This window comes from Beauveria bassiana (genome assembly GCF_000280675.1).
Source record: "Beauveria bassiana ARSEF 2860 unplaced genomic scaffold BBA_S00002, whole genome shotgun sequence".
In the NCBI taxonomy this organism is placed as follows: Eukaryota; Fungi; Ascomycota; class Sordariomycetes; order Hypocreales; family Cordycipitaceae; genus Beauveria; species Beauveria bassiana.
Window position 1 is genome coordinate 1,311,809 of NW_007930837.1, and position 20,101 is coordinate 1,331,909.

Genomic DNA, 20,101 nt, shown 5'->3' on the forward strand with positions numbered 1-20,101 from the left:
TGCACTCGCGGCCTCCCGGAAGTAGCCAGACGTGATTGGCAGTGCGGCGGTAACCGATGGTGGACTCTTGGCCGTTGCATGGTCAGGTGTCGACTGAGGAAGGACAGCGCTGATCTTGCGTTGGACCTCGCTGCCATATTGACCGCATTCACTGCGCTGACAACAGCGGGTCAGCCTCGTCCTACCCAATGCGTAAATGATATTGGGATCAATCTCGAACTTTAGGAAGAAGAAGATCAAGTAGCGATTGAATGGGTTGGTCCATGCCCGCTTTGTGGTTGTGTAGAGCTTCAAGTCGCTGGGTCTGTTGGAGGAACCCCGTCATTAACTGCCTAGGTAGGTATGGTACCACCTGTGGCTGATTGGCCAATCAGCGTCTAGTTCCTTAATCCCTAGGTCGGTGTCACGGCGCTTGTAGAGGCCGAAAGCCTTGGGGGCCCACCTAAATTTTTTGAAATCGCAACCTCAAGACCGACTGTGTGCAGCTCATTACGACGACGGACAGGTCTTTAAGTTCAATCACGAATTCGTTAGCAGATCCTTTACTTCTCAAGCATCTCTGATTACTGTGAGGCTATTGAGCTCGTCACTTGCCCTCAGAGTCGAAACGCCCGCTACCTTGTCACCAGGGTGCGCGCTTCTCTCCAGCTGGAGGTTCATTATATCATTTTCTTCTGGTGGCGTTTATTAAAATCTGGTGTGATATAAAAACTCGCCATGACGCCCATTACTCGCAGGAAGCTGGCAGAGATGGAGGCCAACTCATCCGTCATAGAGGAGCCTTCGCCAGCGCCCAAGGCTGCGGCACCCAAACGCGGCAAGAAGCTCGCCCTCCGGAGCAAGGACGAGGAGGACAAGAGCCCATCCGAGACGGCAGCCAAGAAGAGCAATGTGATTGTATTTGATGACGAGGAAATGAGCAAGCCCGTCGTCGTCGAGGAGACCGTCGCAAAGCCCGCCGCATCAGTGGAGGACGACGACGACGATGAGGAAGAGAGCGATGACGAGGCGCCCGAGGCCGTTTCCACTGTCAAGGCTGCGTCTGAGATTAAATCAGCCGCCAAGGTTACGCAAAAAGCTGCCCAAGAGTACGTTTGTTATTTCGTCACGCCGCTCGGAACCATCATGAACCGAGATCTAACTACCGACACAGGCAAGCGACGGCGCAGAAGCGAAAGCGCCAGGAGCGCGATGCTCTGCTCAAGAAGCAGGCCGAGGAGCGCAGACAAGTTGAAGACTCACGCTCTAGCCCTCCTGCCGACGATGACAACGAGCCCCAAAGCATCGTCCCCGCGCCTCCCACGGCGACCCGCAAGCGCCGCGGCAAGGTCAGCGTCCCCCAGCTGCTGCCCGCCGAGTTCCTCACCGACTCCTCGTCCGGCGAGAGCGACGACGACGACGCGACGACGACGATGGTCCGCCAGCCCAAACGCCCCCGCAAGGTGGCCGCCGTTGAGCGTAACCTCACACGCCTGGACAGGGGCCCGCGCGACGCGACGGTTGGCTCGACGGTGTACCAGGTAGCGCGGAAGACGGACGAGCGCATGGCGCCCAAGGTGAAGCGCTACGCCAAGAGCTCCAAGGAGATGCTGCTGAAGAGGAACCGGGCGCCCGCCAAGCAGCGCGGCGGATTCCTCGCTAAGAGGTGAAAGGGGGACGAGGGCGCAGGAGAATGCAAAAGGGGTCTTGGCGGGTGTGTTGCCCGAACCGCTGGGCGTTCCGGGCTGAACATCACTTCCACTGGCACTACACACCCCCAGAGATTTGGAATAAGCGGTTGCTTGGGAGGACTACAAGAGATAAAGTGCATTTTTACGGCTTGGGATTGGGGCAACCAAAAGTCATACAGCAGGAATAACTAACGGCGTTGGGATATCGTGACAAATTCTCGTTTGTCAACGGATATTATGTCTTTTTTGATATATATCGACAATATATGTGCTTGTCTTTCTCAGATCGTGCCAGTTTCAGAGTATGTGTGCCAATTTATCCGAGGCAGCATCGTCGGGGACATGTTTCAAGCACGCCAATACACGCCAAGATCCCTTCTCTTCGGCGATTTACTGCTGAAACAGCATTGCCGATCTGGGTATACCTTTTTCTCATCATACGACGATTCGGCAATCTGTATATGCATAAGGTCAGTTTTAACGTGTGTCATAATCTCACAAACCCCTGCCTCTTCCATGAGGATTGCCATGCTACATCCCTGCAGATAGTGCTGCCGGCATGCTGCTTGCTGACAGGCAATGGTAAAGGGTTTTTATGCAATACGATGGCCATGAGCATCGTTGTTTGAAGAAATGCGTTGCATTAATCTGTATTGGGCTGCTACTGACGAAGGAGGCTACGTACGACTTCAAAGCTAGTTGTAGGCAACGCCGTTTCACACTGTTCCCTTGTCAGCGGGCGATGTCATGGGTGTTGCATGTCAGAAACATGCCAAAAATTACAAAGTCTAGTATTTCATTCGAGTCGCCTCGATGATACTGGCTTACTGGGTCAACGGAGGATGTCAGTCACTTCTCTGTCCTATCAGCTGTGCTGTGCTCCAACGGATGTGGCCTCTCAACGTCATCTCTTGCAGCCGTGTGCATGAGTGCTCCTGGCTCTCTCATCATTTGCAATCTACAGAGTACGCAAACACCCATCTCTACAATCTCAACCACGCGTCGGAAATCGGTAAACATGTTGAATGATGCGGCGCGAGTTGGCGGTCTTGGGCAGCGACGCCCCCGTCAACAGCCAACCACCCCCTTTTTCCAATCAAGACATGTTCGTTTACACTGCATCGTGAAGCTTGGTAGGGCCTGGTGCTGCCTCTTTTTCACGGGTCGAGTTCCTGTGTTACCGTGAAAAAGCGCAGCCCCGTCTATAAGCGCCTTTGCCAGGCAGCAGCCCACCACGGGCGACGCTGGTTGGCTGTGGGATCCGACATGTGCCTTTTGATGGGACGACAAGGAAAGGTATCTTTGCAAACCACGCATATGTGGCGTGCCAGCTGGCAGAACCAAATGTGCAAACGGGCAACGAAAAACATGAGATACAAATTGCAGTAGCTTGGCTGCTGCTGCTGCTGCTTCATCCTTTCTTTCTTCCATCCCAACAAACACACCCTACCTTTCTTACAACATCTTTTTCCCTATACATCACACCGGGACACTCATTCTTTCTCACCATGGGCACCCGGCACCTCATCGTCGTCGTGCTCAACGGCCATTGGTACATCGCGCAGTACGGCCAGTGGGACGGCTACCCCGAAGTCGTCGGCATGCGACTCGTGCAGCTGCTCTCCTCTCCCGGGCTGGTGTCCGACCTCCGCACCGGCCTCGCGCACACGTACGTCCCCGCCGACGACGCCGAGATGGAGCGCCTCTGGCACGACGCGGACGAGGCGCGTCAGATCCTCGACCACCAGCCCACCTTTGACCGGAACACTGGCGAGATGCGCATGTCCGAGTACGCCCACTGGCGCGCCGACCCGCTGGCGCGCTACACGCCCGAGCTGCTCGACATGCTGCCGTCGCTGCACCGCGACACGAGCGCCGCCGTGCTCGTGCTCGCCGCCCGCGCTACCGCGGAACGCCCGCTGCCCGTCTGTCTCGAGCCCGAGTTTGCCAATGACGGCTTGTCCTGCGAGTGGGCGTACGTGGTCGACCTGGACGCCGAAGCGCTCGAGGTGTACGAGGGCGCGACGCACAAGACACCCGGTCATCGCTTCGAACACATTGGGTCAGAGAATGCGTCCGTGCCCACGTTTATCGTGGCCGTGCCGTTTGGCGAGCTGGACAAGTACAAGGACGATCGCGAGGGCTTTGCGGGGATGGTGAATGATGAGATCGAGGCCATCAATCGACGGGCGGTCGCGGGAAAACAAAGTTATGACGAGTAAGGAGCAGTAGAGAGTGCAGTCTGGCTAGAATGAAACGACATCGCATCATCAGAACATGATTGTTTACTTGACTCGAGGGAATCCACCAACTGTAATCACCCATCTTGTCCGATTACCAAACATGCGTGCATCGATTCCTTGATGAGCGGAGCCGTCTCCTTGACTCGCCAAAATCTTCTCCATGAGAAGGATATCGTGTTTCGTTGCCCTAGTCTCAGTTTCACACCCGTCAAAGCTTTTCTTGCACGTCTTTTGTTGCGAGTGGCAAACTGCACAATGTCTAGCGATTTGTCAACGGCACATGTCCGACTTGCTGTGAGCCGTACAGGTCACGGCAATCGCAACCTCTGCCTGAACCACCTCTATGGTAACCGGGCAACTGCCACGTGCATCGCATAGGGGGCGGAGCGCGAAGGAAGCCTGGTACGTTCTTGCATGAACTCTGCCCCGTCCGTACTTGACTCGCCACTTTTCCAGGTACCAGATTCGATAATGCAAGCCTTTGCCGTGCGCCGGCCATGTCCTCTTCAGGCATGTATATTATATTGCGGCGTGATTTTACTATTCCCACCCTCTTTGAAAATGCTTTCAAATACGTTCAAGTACTCAAGTTGGGCGACGCAGCGCGCAAGGCGGCGCCGAGACGTTGGTGCCCAGCATGTATAGACGCTTCTCTTTTCCGGTCATGGTCCGATGGAGCGCTCTTCATAGCTGAGAAACAAAATCCGTAACCCCTCTTACATTCTGTGGATTTTCCTTCTTGTGCCGCCCCCTTCTCGTGCTCTGCATCTGCTGCTGCAATCTGTTATTCGGCCTCGCCGACCAAATGTATTATTCGGCCCCCACGGCATGATTTATCGGTCTTGCGAGTTACACGAGTTTCCCCATCCTTTCGGTAATATGTATCGCCATGCTCTAGCTGCATCAATCGAGGAAGGGGGCCATTTATCAGTAACTGCCGCGACCGAAACGTCATGAGGCTGACTGTGCTCTTGGATCACAGTATCCATGTAAAACCTTCAACTTTGGGGTAAACGATGGCAATCAAAATTACACCACCATAGAATCCCTCTAGTAACGCAAGCATTGCGATGCACGAAATCTCCGATGACTGAGGGGGAACTGAGACATGTCTAGTTCGTTGTCTCGATTCCAAAGGGCGAGACCATGGAGAAGGCGCTAGGGTGCCAGCAAGCAGGATTAACTATCAATCAGGGCTCTCTGCTTAATGATGTTTGCTCTGTGCTCGCTTACTCAATTAATAGATCAATCTCTTTGCCCAGGCAGATAAATCAATAGTTCAGGACACTATCGAAGCGTACATATGACCCCAAACCACAAGAGCTGGTGGCTGTGCCTGCAAGAAGTTTGCTGTCTCGTCAATCGGCAACCTGTATCGGTCGTCGGTATCCTCTTCTCGAACGCCCGTCGAAGCATATCAACATTAATAGCCTTAATTTTGCCTGATCAGGGTCCACTTGTATAGTAATGACGGAGCAACGGGGGTAAAAAAAGAAGAAAAAAGAAAAAATCTCGTTGCCCTAGAGCTTGATCCTGCGCTGGTGGCTGTTGCGTCTAGTCAGAACGAACCCTGGTAGGAGCCGGTTTGCGCTGGCAGGGCTGCTTTCTGAGCCGGGACTCTTTCTCGCTTCCTTCGCCCTCTCCACCCCGAGATGGGGGCATAATCGGCGCAGAACTCGTCTGCCAAACTACTTGAATCATTCTCGCGTGACGTTGGCTTCAAGTTGGCTCGGGTTATTGGTCCAGAACCGGCAGGCCGGTAAGTTATAGACTTCCCTGCCAATAACAACGCAAATTAATTATTGCCTCCGTCGTCCGTCCCGTGTCCCCAGGGCACGGACGGGGGGGCGCAGCAGACGGAGGTGAAGAAGCCAAGCCCATGCCCAGCACAATGGATCCACGCATCTCGACTCAGGCTGTTTCCTCTTCAGCGCGATTGTTCCGCACAAGAGACCAAGGGCGTGGGCACACAGTCGGCGCGTCTTGGTAATACTTGGCAAGAGATTTAGCCAGCCAAATGGACACACCCTTGAGGTTAGAGGCTGTTATGTGTACATAGGTGATGGCAAGGAAACCTGTTTCACGAACGTGCCTGACTCGCTTCAGCTCTGACGATAGGGCAACTTGGCCGAACATTCCGAGCCCTGATCGAGTCCTGGAATAGATCGAGAAAAATGGCCTGGTACGGAGTGCATGGGCCCTGCTTACTCCATACAAGGCGGCTCGCGTAAAATTTGCTAGTTCATGCGTCTTCCAAATGAGCCTTGTATTTGCTCCAAGGATCAATGAGAACCGCTGCTGCAGTTCATGATTGGTTTTGCGACAGGCGCAATGCTCTGAACTTTTTGGGCTTTGTGGTGAGGACTTGCTCGCATTCACGTAACGACGGTTTCTTCGCAAGCCACGCAATTCAGACCAGCCACCAACCGTTTCCATAACAGCCGTTGAAGGCAGCACATGAACCATGAAAAACTTCAAATGCCACCCTACACATGGTTTGGTGTTGAAGCCAACGTCTCAAAGAGTCTGTGCCATTGAGCTAGCATGGCGCCACCTCCACCATTTCCATGTCCTGCCAGTACCAGTAGTTACTGGTACTCCGTACTTTGAGTACAGTAATAGTGTGATGCTCCTGCCATTTATTTACAAGCGAGAGACTGTCGTACTTTCCGCTTTTTTTTCAATAATGGCCTGGTAATGTGAATTTTGAACAAGGTCGGTCCGTGGGACGATGGGGCGCATAAAATAGTGTTAGACTGGGTGACTGGGGCTTCATTGCTACAGTTATTCCAGAAATGTTCGAGTTCTTGGGAAGAAGGATCGACAGGCTGCAAGTTGTGCGACATTTGGCGGAAAAAGGCAGAGATTTGCATCCCTCCGTTCTCGGCAACTCGCTTGTGGGCCATGGTGCGCTGGCTCTAACTTCCGACAAATATGCGTAATTTATCTCTGATCAAACTAGTCGCCAGCCGCGATGCATAGAGCGGGATGCTATTCGTAGAAAGCACTACGGATAGTCAAAGCAGCATTGTCGTTGATGGGCGGTAATCCGGGTAATCGGAACGGACACTCCAAATGTGCTGGCCCCTTTGGAAGAAACGACTGTCTCTCTCGGATCCAGCCAAGACATGCATGCTTGTTCACAAATCACGGGGCATCGTCATGCTGCTCTCCTGCCTCGAACGGCAACTGATAGGCGAGTAAATACCGAGTGCATGCAGATCTTCGTCCTTGTTCGCCCAAACCCAACCGGCAATAGTTCATGTTGAGCAGAGCATCGCGACCCGCCCGCTGCAAGGTCATTGATGGGGCGTTTCGTTGGTTGAAGTCATCTCCGGTAGCAGATAGACAACTGGAGACTCAGCCAATTGCGATGACATATTCGAAAAGAAGGAGCAGAGGCGTACCAGTCTGTCATTTTGTACTGTGACCTTTACGATAGGCGAGGCTTGACTGGAGTAAGTCGTTTGAGGGAGACATATGTATGGCATCTTAGTAGGGCTTTGCCAAGACAATCGGCTAACGTCAAGAAATGTGAGTGTGTGAAACTGGAGCGTGAAGGGTTTCATCGCAGCTTCATTCTCCTAACAAACATCAGTAACAGGGGCAAGACCAGCTCAGTATGTACACAGCAGCAAGAAACTCCCTACTGCAGTGATCTCTGCAGTCGGAATAGTCGACCACAGTCAAGCTACTTCTCTGGATGGAGGGCTATTCACGACTTCAAGCTTAGGGATCCTATGGCTCTGGCGGGGGAAACTGAGCTGCGAGGCTTGCCGTTCAGTCACGTTGCTCATTCGAAGTGCCGATAGCAGATAGTACACAGCATGCTCCCCGAAAGTCAACGGCAATCAGCCTGCGTCCGTCGTGATACAGATTGGCAAGCGTCCCAATGAATGGAGTATCACGACGGCGGGCAACTACCGAACGAGCGTGCTTGCAGCGTCTCAGTTCAACCACGCAGGAAATTTTGCACGGGGGAGGCTAAATGCCTAGCTCCTTGAATTGTCGCGTTTCGCAAGGGAGGCACTCGGGCGACTCTCGTGGTGCAGGCCCTGTTGCACAGAACGACTTTGCGGCACCTGCACCCTGGCCCCGGGATGGCGCTACAGAGACAACAAATTGACACCAGCTGCGTGGCTGGACAGCTGGCGCACCAACTGGTGACCGTTTTCTGGAACTTTTGATGCTCTAGCCAGGCTGAGAGCCTGAGACAGAGCCCAGAAAGTCGTCGTGTCTTTGGTGGCTTGAAAACCCAGTATTTGCCGCATTCGAAAATGGATGCATATCTAGTGAGCAAGAGGACATGGTACGTCAGCCAATGGGCTTAAAGGATTAGCTCCTGCTGGGTGATTTAGTGCCCCCATCAGTTTCTCGATCGCGCATCTGCAGCTCCTCAGTTACAGGTAGGGATGGTGAATCAGGTCATTGCAGTCTCGAAAAGCGGCGCAGGCAGGGGACGCGGAGGGCTCTGTGGCTCTGTAGCGATGGTGGGAAGATACGAGGCCAATCTACCTTTTTTTTTTTTCTCTCTTCGCGCGAGTCAATCCAACTGAATCGGGGATCATGACCAAGAAGCCAGGTGAGTAACGCTCACGCAAGGCGCGCCAGTGCCGAATGAGTAGAGCATCTGCTGGGCCATGTCTGTGCTACGACGGGTGATGTGACACTGTATTGGCATTCACTTGTCCAAAGTAAGCAATCAGTGATCGCAAGCTTTGGCGAGGCGAGGCGGGCGCTGCACGTGCGGCATATCCGAGACGACCGGGCATGACCATGCTAGCGCAAAATAAGGAGACCAGTATGACGGGGGCTTGCATGCAGGCATTGCGCACATTGCGCACATTCGTTTTTGTTGATGTGCAGACTGATATCGGAGGCGAACCGTCTCTGCCACTCGTTGTCGTTGTAGTGAGTCTCAACTGACGTTGCTATTTCGGAGTGTACAGTGGCTGTTCCTCTCCTCAAGACTAGGCGGAAATCGGCTTCGGCGCGTATGTTAGCGCGCTAGAGAAAATGGCTTCAACGTACAATAGGTAAAGAACAAGTTTGGATCAAACCCGAGCGAGATTAGAGTTTTAATAAGCTGTCATGGCAGGACCTAACGAAAGGGTTTCCAAGTCCCAGCAAATCAGGCCAGGGCCCCCACTCCCCCACGTGAAGAAGCCAACGGAACGGGGTTTCCGTCTGATGCAGTAGTCAGACTCCAGTTGAGTGGTTCGCAACTTGTTTAGTGCCAGCAGGACGACAAGGCAACGGCAAAGTGATGACAGAGCCGGGGAAAGAAGACCGCAAGCCGTGATTCAATTGTAGTCTGATTGAACGAGGTCATATCATGGCAAGAAACTACCAATAGATACAGGATACGGTTCGGCATCGCGATACTGACGGATAACTATCGAGCCAGCAGTTGCATCGCACGGACATGTATGACAAGCCCAAATGAGACGTATGCATACTTCTCCTGCCCAGTCACCAAATTGCCGAAATCAGTATGTCTTGCAGATAGATGGCAGTGGCGATACTTTGGTTTTGTTTTGCGGGAGGCTATTGGCAGAAGGAACAGGCTGGTGGTGGATCTTGGCAACCAAGTCTGGTCAAGTGCGGAGCATGTTAGGTCCACGGCCTGTTTCAATTGATGACCCGGTGGTGAAAAACGAGCGACGGACCAAAGCGAAGATGTTGTATCTCGAACGCAGGCAAGTAGGTTGCTGGGGCGAGCTGTTGCATGGCTGGGGCATGACTACTGCAGTGCCGCGCAGACCAGCCAAGGGCCAGTGCAGGACGGGTTGGTGTGCATGGCTAAGTAATACTAGCCTCTTCGGTATGCATGGCATGGGCCGGCATCCAGCAAGTAGAGTTTCAATGACGAGGGCGTCGTTTGGAGAGTCTGGCAAGGTTGGTTGATTGATTCATGTCGGTATGTATGGCCGTTGCGCACGGACAGCTACAGTCGGTTAGAGCGTCACGTCAACCGTTTAGCGTCCCTCTTGGTCAGCAGGCCGCTAGCCACATGGAAGGAGTCTTGCGTGTTGATGATAATAAATGAGAAAAAATTATGGCATCTGGACTCTCTTACCGGACTCTCTTACCAGAAATCCTCAGCTACAGCCATTCCTCGTCAGGGCAAGCCATTACCCGTTGGGACGTGGTGTGGCATTTGGGGGTAGCATCGCGTGTTTGCTGGAACTGCGGGCAGGTGGAGATGGAGTACCGAGTATGGACGGCGTGCAGTAATAGCGTAGAATATGACGGTGAAGCCAGCACCTGGGGGAGGCTACGGACAGTGATGATGGATGTCGAGCGGGATGGGATTAACTCGTCATCTTTGGCTTGCTGGTTGGTGTAAATGGCAAGCGAGGGATGGGGCTACAAAGCTCCGCGTACCTGTGGGTAATCAGGTAATGCCAGCAGGTGTACAGAAAGAGAATCGGCATGCCACGGTGACGTTGTCGAGCAGAGCTGACTGAGGCGATGCAGGGTTTGTTACAAATAATATCTTACCGAGTGCAGGCGTTGACGAGGGCATAATTGATTGCCTACATGATGCTAATGCACGAGTAAATGGAGATGTGCACAAGGTGCGGATGCTGCAGTGCATTGCCGAGAGCCTAATACCTAGGTAGGCAAATAGAGTAACAGGTTGCTAACTGCCTACCTTGGAGCACTACAGGTAGGTACCGGGTGCTCTGATGACATGATAGTAATGATACTCGTGGTACATTGGGATTGGACCCTGTATTAAAGGACAATGTATATACAAGCGAGTTTGATCATGATCATTACAATATTTTAATGTATCAACCTTTGATTTGATGCCACAGTACTGGTTGTTGGAGCACTATAACGGCACCGTCAAAGCTTGAGATGGCGTGTTTTAGCGCGCAGCCTGGTGGACGATTGGCGGGTCAGTTGCCTGTATCCGTCCAAGACGTTTATTATTACAGCGGCTGGTAACCCAGAAGCATGTTTCGGACCAACACCCGTACCCAGTCAACTGGCCTGACCGTTTGAAGATGCATCTGTCGTATAACCGTCGAATGATCCGGTATTAGGTGTATGACATGCAGCGAGTTTTTCCCTGTCCCTTTATCATCTCTTTTTGCCGTGCAATGCAGGCTCTGCATTCTCTCTTTGGCAGGTCTTGATGCTCGCGGGCACGTAGGGACCAAACAGGACAGGCGCCGAAAAGTACAGGCATCCAAAATGGCAGAGACAGGCACCAAAGCTGTGGGCACCCCGCCACCTCCACCGAGTTGTCTTGGTGGAAGGGAAGGCTTCACCGGCGAGGCTGCAGGTGAGTTAATGTCAGTCATTTGCTCGCTCGTTTGTTTGTTTCCTAGCTTACTCTCAATCAATCGTGCGTTTATATGCTGGTGTTTCCAGTATGACTGCAGCAAAGAAATTACCAAGATTTGGCCAAGAATCTTTACCAATTGGTAAATCTGGCTGGGGCAGGCTTCACATATAATATCATTTCATTATTAATTAATAAAGTCTCCCCTCTACGTATTTCAGCCCCTCTGAGCAGGCTCCTAAAACAGTGGTGGGTGGACGCTTCCCCTGCAGCAAACTCGGCGGTACTTGCTCCTTGCTGCGATTATATGGAGATTGTATGTACCACGTACTTTGTCTGTCCATCTGTAATACTGGTAATCCGTATAAATAATCCCTTTAAGTAGTCTTTTGTACAACAGCATCTTGTTGAACTGATACAGATGTCTGATTTATGAACGAATACTGTGACTTCTTATTGCCTTTTTAAAGGTCTCTCTCTGCCTTGATCATTCAGGGCAAGTTGATGCAGCACAAATCGATACTACATACTGAGTAGTAGGAGTGACATGTGAATACACATTCATGTTCTCACACAACACAACCCTTGATGCAACTCCTCTATCCGTATTTGCCTCTCTATTACTCGTACTTCTGCCACTAACTCTGATTTGGTTTTACAGCCGCGCTCCATCTGTTGCCAGGGGTGGCTTGCGATTGTCCCATCCCGTCATGCCCCGTCTTGCTCATCCATGCACACATGGATCATGGATCCATGGTCCATGATCCAGTCGCATCCACCGTCAGCCATGATCCTCCCAAGCCTCCATCCTCGCTGTATTCCTTGTCTTTCCGCCCCTGGTCACCTTATTAGCCTCTTTTCCAACTGGCTTTGCTCCAAAAATTTTGGCACAGTATTATCTACCTGCCGCAAGCCCGCGGCGGCGGACCAAACAAGGCCCCTGTCTTGACTGCCAACTGCTAAACTAGGCCAAGGTAGCCAGCCACCTGGCCCATCGCCCATCCACCGTCCCACCCATGCGTCGCTGAACCCCTTTTGTCCCTATTCTTTTGGCTTTTTCGGCTTGAGCCCTGTGATGGAGTAGATTTCCCGTCCGTCCCCATTGTCCGGCTGCCAAACCACGCGCTTGTTCTTCTTTTTGTTCTTCTTTTCTTCTGTCGTCTCTTCTTTCCTCCCGTTCTTCCACCACGGGCCGCCCTTTTCTCCCCCAAATCACCCTCTGCAAACATTTCTGACGAGAAAAAAAAAAAGATTCTCCTTTTCGGCTGCAATCGCTGATTTCGAGTTTCAAGAATCTTTTTGTTGCCCATTTGGCGGCTTAGTTACTATTTTGGGGGGGCTTCTAGGACCAAACGCAGCTTACACCACCACGAATCGCAGGCAGACGACAGCGCAACTGCCCACACCACTTGATCCTCCTCCTCCTCCTCCTCCACCACACCACCACTACCACCACCACAACTCCTTTTTTTCTTCTTCCTCTCACGCGCTTTCGCTCGACTCGCCCGTCAGCCAAGCCGTCCCTGTTTCTAGCGACCCTGACTCCGTCCTCATCATGCGCAACAGATCCCCGCCTGCTCGCAACTAGCATTGTTCACCAAGCCCCAACGTGAAACGCCGTCAAGACACCAGACACCCCCCACCAATTTTCTTTGCCTATTGCTTCGCCCACCCATATTCGACACCGGTCCTCTTTCTTGGTATACCGATTGCCGCTGCATAGTTCTGCCACTTGCCTTGCAGCTTCGCTGTGGCTTCGCTCACTCATCCAATCTATTTCTCTTGACGCTTCGCTTGTTTCTTGCGCTCCTGCGCCTCTCTTCTCCATGTTTAGTCGACTCCTCTCCAAAGCCTCGCACCCTCCTGCCAGCGCTCAATATACCCCCGATAGCTTTAAAGGCAACAAACTCGCTCCTGGTCACACCCCTCCTGACCCATGGGCTGCTGGTCCCGCTCGCCAGCAATCAAACTATCCTGCTTCTTCTTCTTTAGCTGCAGACGGTAAGTCTCTTTGCCCAGACACCTGCTCGTTCCTAGCAAACCTGACTTGGGTAATCGCACATCTTCAACCCTCCCCCTCCTACTCTTACCCGTGGCCTCGTCGCATCTTCTATCTTGCCGCATTCGCTAAACACTTCCTCCTTGTCAGCCGGGCCATCACATTCGCATCATACCAGTGCCTTCCCTGGCGGAAGAGGCGGCTCCGTCGGCTCCAATACTTCAACTCGTAGAGTCGGAGCTCTTGAAAACAACGTCATGGCCAGCACTACGGACCGAAGCCGCCTGCGGCGAGAGAGAACATTTGTCGGCAGCGAATGCGCCGTATGCGAAGAACCCCTCGAACACACCCTGCAAGGCGAGCGCATACTCCAGTTCTCGTGCTCCCACGTATCCCACGAGGCCTGCTTCTACGAATTCATTCGCGAGATCGACTCTCAATATTGCCCGACATGCGACTCACCCCTACACCTCGATACTAGCCGCGGCGGCAACATTATCGACATCAGTTCGTCTTCCACCCGCGCAACTGAGTTGGGCCGACGCGCTAACTCGACTACAGACAAAATCGGCAACATGGTTCGCTCCGTAGGCAGCGACAGTCGCTCTACACATACTCCGACCCCCACCTGGGATAGCCAGACCATGAGGCCACCAAGTGTCGACAGTTCACAGCGCCGTCTTCCCCAGCAGCAACTACAGCCCCAGCAGCAACAACTGCAGACGGGCCTTCAGCCGCCCGCACCCAGTAGCGGCAGAGAGAATGGTCCTCGCGGCAGCCTGCGCGACAGCCGTGAGAATCTTTCGGATCGCTATGGTCCCCCTTCTAGACACACTCGCAGCGACAGCGACGTCACTGGTGTCACGGGTATCACTTCCTCTGCTGGTTACCCCGAAACCACTCAAAGCGGCCATCAATGGCGCCACGACTACGATGTTCAGGCCATGGAAACCTCGCCTGGAAGCCCTCAGCGTGCCATCACCCGCAATCCGATCCCGTCTCCCACCGTTACGGTTCGCTCCGAATTCCCGACAATCAGCAGATCGCGCCAGCAACAGACTCTTACTTGTCTCATCACGATTGAGGTCCCGGATAACAAATGGAAACCGGACCCAGAGGACCTCGGCTCCAACAGCGTTGCTCGCCAGCAATCTCTGGGTCGTATTGATGACATTGTAGCATACGCTGCCTCACCTCCTCAGCCAGCACCTCCGCCAGCACCCAAATTTTACCCATATGAGTCACCAGCTGCTTTAGAGGAAGCTAGGCAGAGCCTCAACCGCCGTGTAGACAGCTGGCACGGTTTGGACTTTGAGAAATTCGGTCAGCTACGATTATACGGGACTCTCCATGTCGGCAAGGACAAAAAGTCCTGGCAAGAACTCGAATGCTTCCTCTTCGGCGAGATGCTCATTTGTGTCAAAGAAAAGAAGATTGCTGGCGCGCCGCCTCAGTCTCAGTGGGATGAGAACGGAAACCCCTGCAAGACGAGTCGTGTTGCGCTCAAAGGATCCATTTTGATCAAGAAGCACCTCCAGGAAGTTGCCGAAACCGGTAACATTGATGAGAACATCCTCACTCTCAGTCTGTCGGTCAACGAATTGCCGCAGTTCCATCTTCGCTTTTCAAACCGCAACCAGCTCAAGCTGTGGAACCAAGCTTTACTGGACCTCAACGCCGTTGAGACCGCCATCCGAAGTCCGGAATTTGAGCGCGCCGACATGTCAGAGACGGATGAGGAGGTGGACTGGCAGCGCTCTCGACCTCAGCGAGTCTCATCCACGACGTCATCCTGGGGTCCCAAGTCCGTCACCACTGCGCCTACCGAGTACACCAATAACTTCACAGCCAAAGCCAGCCGCATGCCAGCATCTATCCACGTTCCCATTGATGTCGTCGTCGTCGTCCCCATTTCCTCATCCATGCAGGGGGTCAAGATTAATCTCGTACGCGACGCTCTCAGATTCATGGTCAACACTTTGGGAGAGCGTGACCGCATGGGTCTTGTCACTTTTGGCTCAGGAGGCGGTGGCGTCCCTATAGTTGGTATGACGACAAAGGCTTGGCCAAGTTGGGGCAGTATTCTGGGCTCTATCAAGCCTGTTGGTCAGAAGAGCCACCGCGCCGATGTGGTTGAGGGTGCCAACGTCGCCATGGACCTACTCATGCAGCGCAAGCATAGCAATCCTCTGGCCACCATTATGCTCATCAGCGATGCCTCAACCTCAGACGCCGACTCTGTTGATTTTGTCATCTCTAGAGCAGAGGCCGCCAAAATCACCATTCACACGTTTGGTTTGGGCATGACTCATAAGCCCGATACCATGATTGAGCTCTCCACCAGGACAAAGGCCTCTTACACCTACGTCAAGGACTGGATGATGCTCCGTGAATGCCTTGCTGGTTGCCTAGGATCTATGCAAGCCTTGTCTCATCAAAATGTCAAGCTCAAGCTCAAGCTACCTGAAGGATCGCCAGCCAAGTTTCACAAGATCAATGGCGCGCTACAGACCACCAAGCGCGCCACTGGCCGCGATGCTGAGGCTGCTCTTGGAGATTTGCGCTTCGGCGATAAGCGAGATATTCTTGTACAGCTCATCATTGTCCCCGACACCGCATCACAGGACCAGCTGCCTCAAGATGCTTGGGACAACATCGTCTCCGGCCTAGAGGCGCTTGGTGGCCCAGTAGATCATGATGGGGAGCGGACAGTATCCGTTGAAGAAGTCCCCCTGATTCAGGCTGATCTTAGCTGGGGCGATATCCTCCGCGAAGGAAGTGTCACTCAAATGCCGCGCCCATCACTCCTTGCCATCACCATGCTACCTGGCGCAGGCCAGAAGAAGCCGTGGGGCAACTCTCCGCCCATCCCTCCTCATCCCAGCATCGTCCAGCGTCGCATGGAGCTCCTCACGTCAGATATGCTCTCTCGCGCATTGACTCTTGTTAGTCGTGGGCAGCATGACCGGGCCTTCACACTGCTCAATGAGACTCGCTCTATTCTGAAGGGCCTCGGCAAGGGCGGACTTCCACCCGTGCCGGCTCCCAAGTCGAGTCCTTCAACGCCTCACCCCAGCAACGAGGCTTCTTCCTCCGCTACTGGATCACCGGACCGCAAGCGCAGCCCATCACCGCCAACATCTGCCGCCTCGTCGGCAGGAAACGGCAGTGGGCTTCCGTCGGCACAAATTCGCCCCACACGATCCGGCGAGGGTCTTACCCTGGGCACTGGCATCGATGCAAACACGGTATCGGCGCTCGACGCCGAGCTGGAAAGCAGTCTGGAGTGGATCAACCACCCGGCCGTCTTTGGCCGCGACAGCCGCAAGGCCGTTCTGCAAGCCATCGGCGTCATTTCTTCGCAGCGCGCCTTTACCTTTCGCAGTCCCATTGAGAGTCTCTGGGCCAATCGCGTGACTGGCATCAAGCGACTGGCCGACAAGAGCCGCGAGTGGCGCGAAGAAGGCGGCGGCGAGGGTGGCATCATGGAGGAGGCCTAGGTCGCCTGCTTTTGCCCTAGTATATCATGAACAGAGAGCGCCCAGCGGCTCTCGCTTTGCATTTATTACGACTGATTTGCAAGAAAAATCATCATCTCTAATCCCCCTTACGAAACAGTCATGACTATCAAAGACGCTCGTTTTAGCCCAAAGATGTGGCTTTACAAAATTCTTATTGTATCCCAGCTGGTTGGACTTGATCAGTTCAGTCACTAGACAATGTTTTTTATTTCTATTCTTTATCTTTTTGTTTTATCCATCTTTGGTTTTCTTTTTAGGTTCGCTCGTCTGTACGCCCCTATACCCGCCTCGGGCTGTATCATGCGATATGATGGCCTTTTTCTTGTCCATAGTTGTCACTATGTCTTGTCTCTTTTTTGTATTCATTTTTTTCTCCTTTTTTTGGATATCTTTCTTGTCCATTTCCTCTTGGATTTTCATCTGTCAATGACTTGATTATTTACATTACCTTTACGTTTTCGGATGGCAAGTCAAATACAGCACGTCCTACATCAATGTATGACTACAAGATGCCTGCTTCCCGTTTCCTTTCGCTATTGCTTCTTCCACCTTTTTTTTGGTTATGATCTTCTTCGATTTACCAAAGTACGCCCCTGCGCAACAGCAATAGCTACCTATTTGTCACTTTTCGCCGCGATAGACTAAAGCCAATGTCAATTTTACCCATGTGTACAGTGGCGTCTTGATGCTTGACCGTGAATGTAAACAAGTTTTGTAACGGGCAGGATATGTATGGGTATGGTAGTCGGACTTCTTTGGCCCTTGTTTATTTCGGTACGCCGCTCTCCGGTCCGGAGAACTTTCTAGACAACTTTTCTTTTCTATCAACAGCGTCCTGACCAGCCAGAGTCACCTCTTTCTTTCCTCTGGGCCGGATAGTTTTATAGGTATTGCCTCCTCGAGTCTGTGTACATTTTGCATCTTTTCTCCTCATGTATTTCCACCGCCATTCGAACTTCACTCCTCGGGTATGCGTTACATTTAGTCCTCATCCCAGTTCTAACTTCGTGTTAGCAAATACATGCATATATTTTGACGGGCAGGGATCAGAGGGGGGAACTCACGGGGTTAGGGCCTGGGGGCTTCGGGCCACCTGCTTGGCGAGCGACAATGATCTGATCCACAGACAGAACTGTGCGGGCAGCCTCAGTGGCGAGCTTAATGGCCCAATACTTGGAGGCTAGCAGATCGAGGATGCAGTCCTCCTGTGCGTCAAGAATACCAGTGCCGTTGGAGTTTTCGACATCGACGCCAGTGTCGCCATCCTCTTCCTTGTGGTGGGCGGCATATAATCTGGAAAGCACCTCGGTCGCGTCGAGACCGCAGCTCTCAGCAATTGTGCGGGGGATGACCTCAAAGGCCTCACCATATTTCTTGATGGCGTACTGGCTAAGGCCGGGAGTCTTGTCACCATGCGCCTGGATCTTGGTGCTCAGTTGAATCTCGGTAGCACCGGCACCGGGAACCAAGCGAGGATCCTTAGTGATAGCCTTGACGACATTGACGCCATCATCGACGGCACGCTCAATGTCGTCGAGGTGGTTCTGGGTGGCACCGCGAAGAACGAGAGTAGCCGTGCGGGTAACCTCATCCTCCTGGCGGAAGACGGTAACGCGGTCACCGCCAATTTCCATAGTCTCGACAATGTCAATGTTGCCCATTTCGTCAGGCATGGGGGCACCCAGACGGGCCAGGGGCGTGGCGCCGACGACACGGCATATTCTGCGGAGGTCAAACTTGGAGAGAATCTTAATGGCAAGGATGCCGAATCTGTTGAGGTAGTGGAGGGCGAGATCGCCAATGCGGTCGCCGCAGACGACGACACGGACACCGGCATCGTAAAGCTCCTTGATGGCCGTCTCGAGCTGGTTTTCCTCGCCCTTGGTGAAGTCCATCATCTCCTTGGCGTTGTGCAACAGAACGGTACCCTTGGTCTCAGTCTGGCTGGTATCGATGGGGCAGGTGTAAACGGCGACCTTGGAGCGACGAGCCTTCTTGATGGAGCCGTGAGGCTCCTTAGGGAAGACCATGCCGCGGACGACACGGCTCTGTTCCAGGCTGCCACCCATAATCTTGACAACGCGGATGTTGTCGACGTTGAAGTTGGCCGGGTTTTTGGGCAGAACAGCGAGAACAGCCTCGGCGACAAGGTCGGCCAGGGTATCTTCGTTGCCGTTTTGCTTGCTGGCAATGACGGTGCGCAGAGCCTTGGTGAGCTCCTCCTGGTCGCGAAGGCTCTCGACCTTGTCGACAGCTAACTTCTCTAGTGTGTCAAGGGCAAACTTTTGAGCCTTTTCGTAGCCCAGAACAATGTCCGCTGTCTTGAGACCCATGCGCAGCAGGTCCTCGGCCTTGCGGAGCAGCTCGCCGGCGAGGATGATGACGAAATTTGTAGCGTCACCCATTTCGGCCTCCTGCTGCTGGGAGGCCATAACGAGAAGCTTAGCGGCTGGGTGGACAACATCGAGCTCGCGGAGGATCGTAGCAGCGTCGGAGGTGAGGATCATCTTTTGCAGGTGGTTGATGACGACCTTGTTGCGGCCGTACGGGCCCAGCGAGGTCTGGACAGTCTGGGCAATGGCGCGGCAGGCGTCGATGTTGCGTAGAACGGCGCCATCTTCGGAGTCGTAGCTGTGGTAGGGGGGGAGGCAGAGTTAGCAATTGTGTGTGTTTGGGAGACTCGTCGTGCGGTGGTGGCGGGGCATAGGGGTCGCGGGGAGCAGTAAGGTTGGGGGAGGCGGCACGTACTTGTTGTAGCCCTGCTTGAAAAGACCCGAGTTAGGGGCCTGAGGGATATTGAGGGACATGGTAAAAGATCGGCCTGCGTCGAGAGGTGAAGCGGTGACGGGATGCTGTCGTTGCTTCGGCGGTGGTGATGTCGCTTCCAAGAGCTTCCACTTCAAGGTACTCTGGAAAATCTTGGGAAGTGGATTCGTGTGGTGCAGTACCTACCTTTTGGAGGAGAGGCGGCGTTTGGTGGGCTGCCTGGGACTGTGCCTGGCGGTACAAGTACGTGGCGATACCTGGCATGGCAGCTGTCAGGCTATGTACCTGCTACTACCTCTAGGTAGGAAAGCTCGCCGCCTTTTCAGAGCTGTCTGGTTTGGTCAGGGCAGGCATGCAATTGAGGGTGCGAAAGTCGAATTCTCGAGTGAGAAAAATTCCCCATCACATCCTACCTTTGAATCCCTCCTCTTTTTCTTCTGCATATCATCTTGCGCTGCGTGACTCTAGTCTGTCAACACTTGGCTACCGTGGGTGGTTGTTCTTCCAGCGGTCTAAGTAAGTACCCTACAGATATTATAGTCACGGTCACGAGCTTCGTGTGGTGGTTTACGGCGATGCATCGATGCATGCCATCTATCTCGTGC

The 20,101-nt window shown here is 53.3% G+C and overlaps 4 protein-coding genes across 4 annotated transcripts; 3 read left to right on the plus strand and 1 right to left on the minus strand.

Annotated features, from left to right (window-relative positions):
* Positions 1-717: 717 nt before the first annotated feature.
* BBA_01036 (uncharacterized protein) lies at positions 718-1,649 on the plus strand (the record flags this gene model as incomplete). Its single annotated transcript, XM_008596133.1, has 2 exons — positions 718-1,088; positions 1,154-1,649. The coding sequence occupies 2 exons, from the start codon at positions 718-720 to the stop codon at positions 1,647-1,649; spliced, it is 867 nt and encodes a 288-aa protein (XP_008594355.1).
* A 1,529-nt stretch (positions 1,650-3,178) lies between these two features.
* Positions 3,179-3,892, plus strand: BBA_01037 (uncharacterized protein; the record flags this gene model as incomplete). The annotated part of the gene is made up of 1 exon (XM_008596134.1): positions 3,179-3,892. One exon carries the CDS (start codon positions 3,179-3,181, stop codon positions 3,890-3,892), a length of 714 nt encoding a protein of 237 aa, XP_008594356.1.
* Positions 3,893-13,036: 9,144 nt separating this feature from the next.
* BBA_01038 (von Willebrand factor type A domain-containing protein) lies at positions 13,037-16,709 on the plus strand (the record flags this gene model as incomplete). Its single annotated transcript, XM_008596135.1, has 2 exons — positions 13,037-13,211; positions 13,360-16,709. The coding sequence occupies 2 exons, from the start codon at positions 13,037-13,039 to the stop codon at positions 16,707-16,709; spliced, it is 3,525 nt and encodes a 1,174-aa protein (XP_008594357.1).
* Positions 16,710-17,711: 1,002 nt separating this feature from the next.
* Positions 17,712-19,537, minus strand: BBA_01039 (T-complex protein 1; the record flags this gene model as incomplete). The annotated part of the gene is made up of 3 exons (XM_008596136.1): positions 17,712-17,729; positions 17,795-19,361; positions 19,479-19,537. 3 exons carry the CDS (start codon positions 19,535-19,537, stop codon positions 17,712-17,714), a joined length of 1,644 nt encoding a protein of 547 aa, XP_008594358.1.
* Between the last annotated feature and the right edge of the window lie 564 nt (positions 19,538-20,101).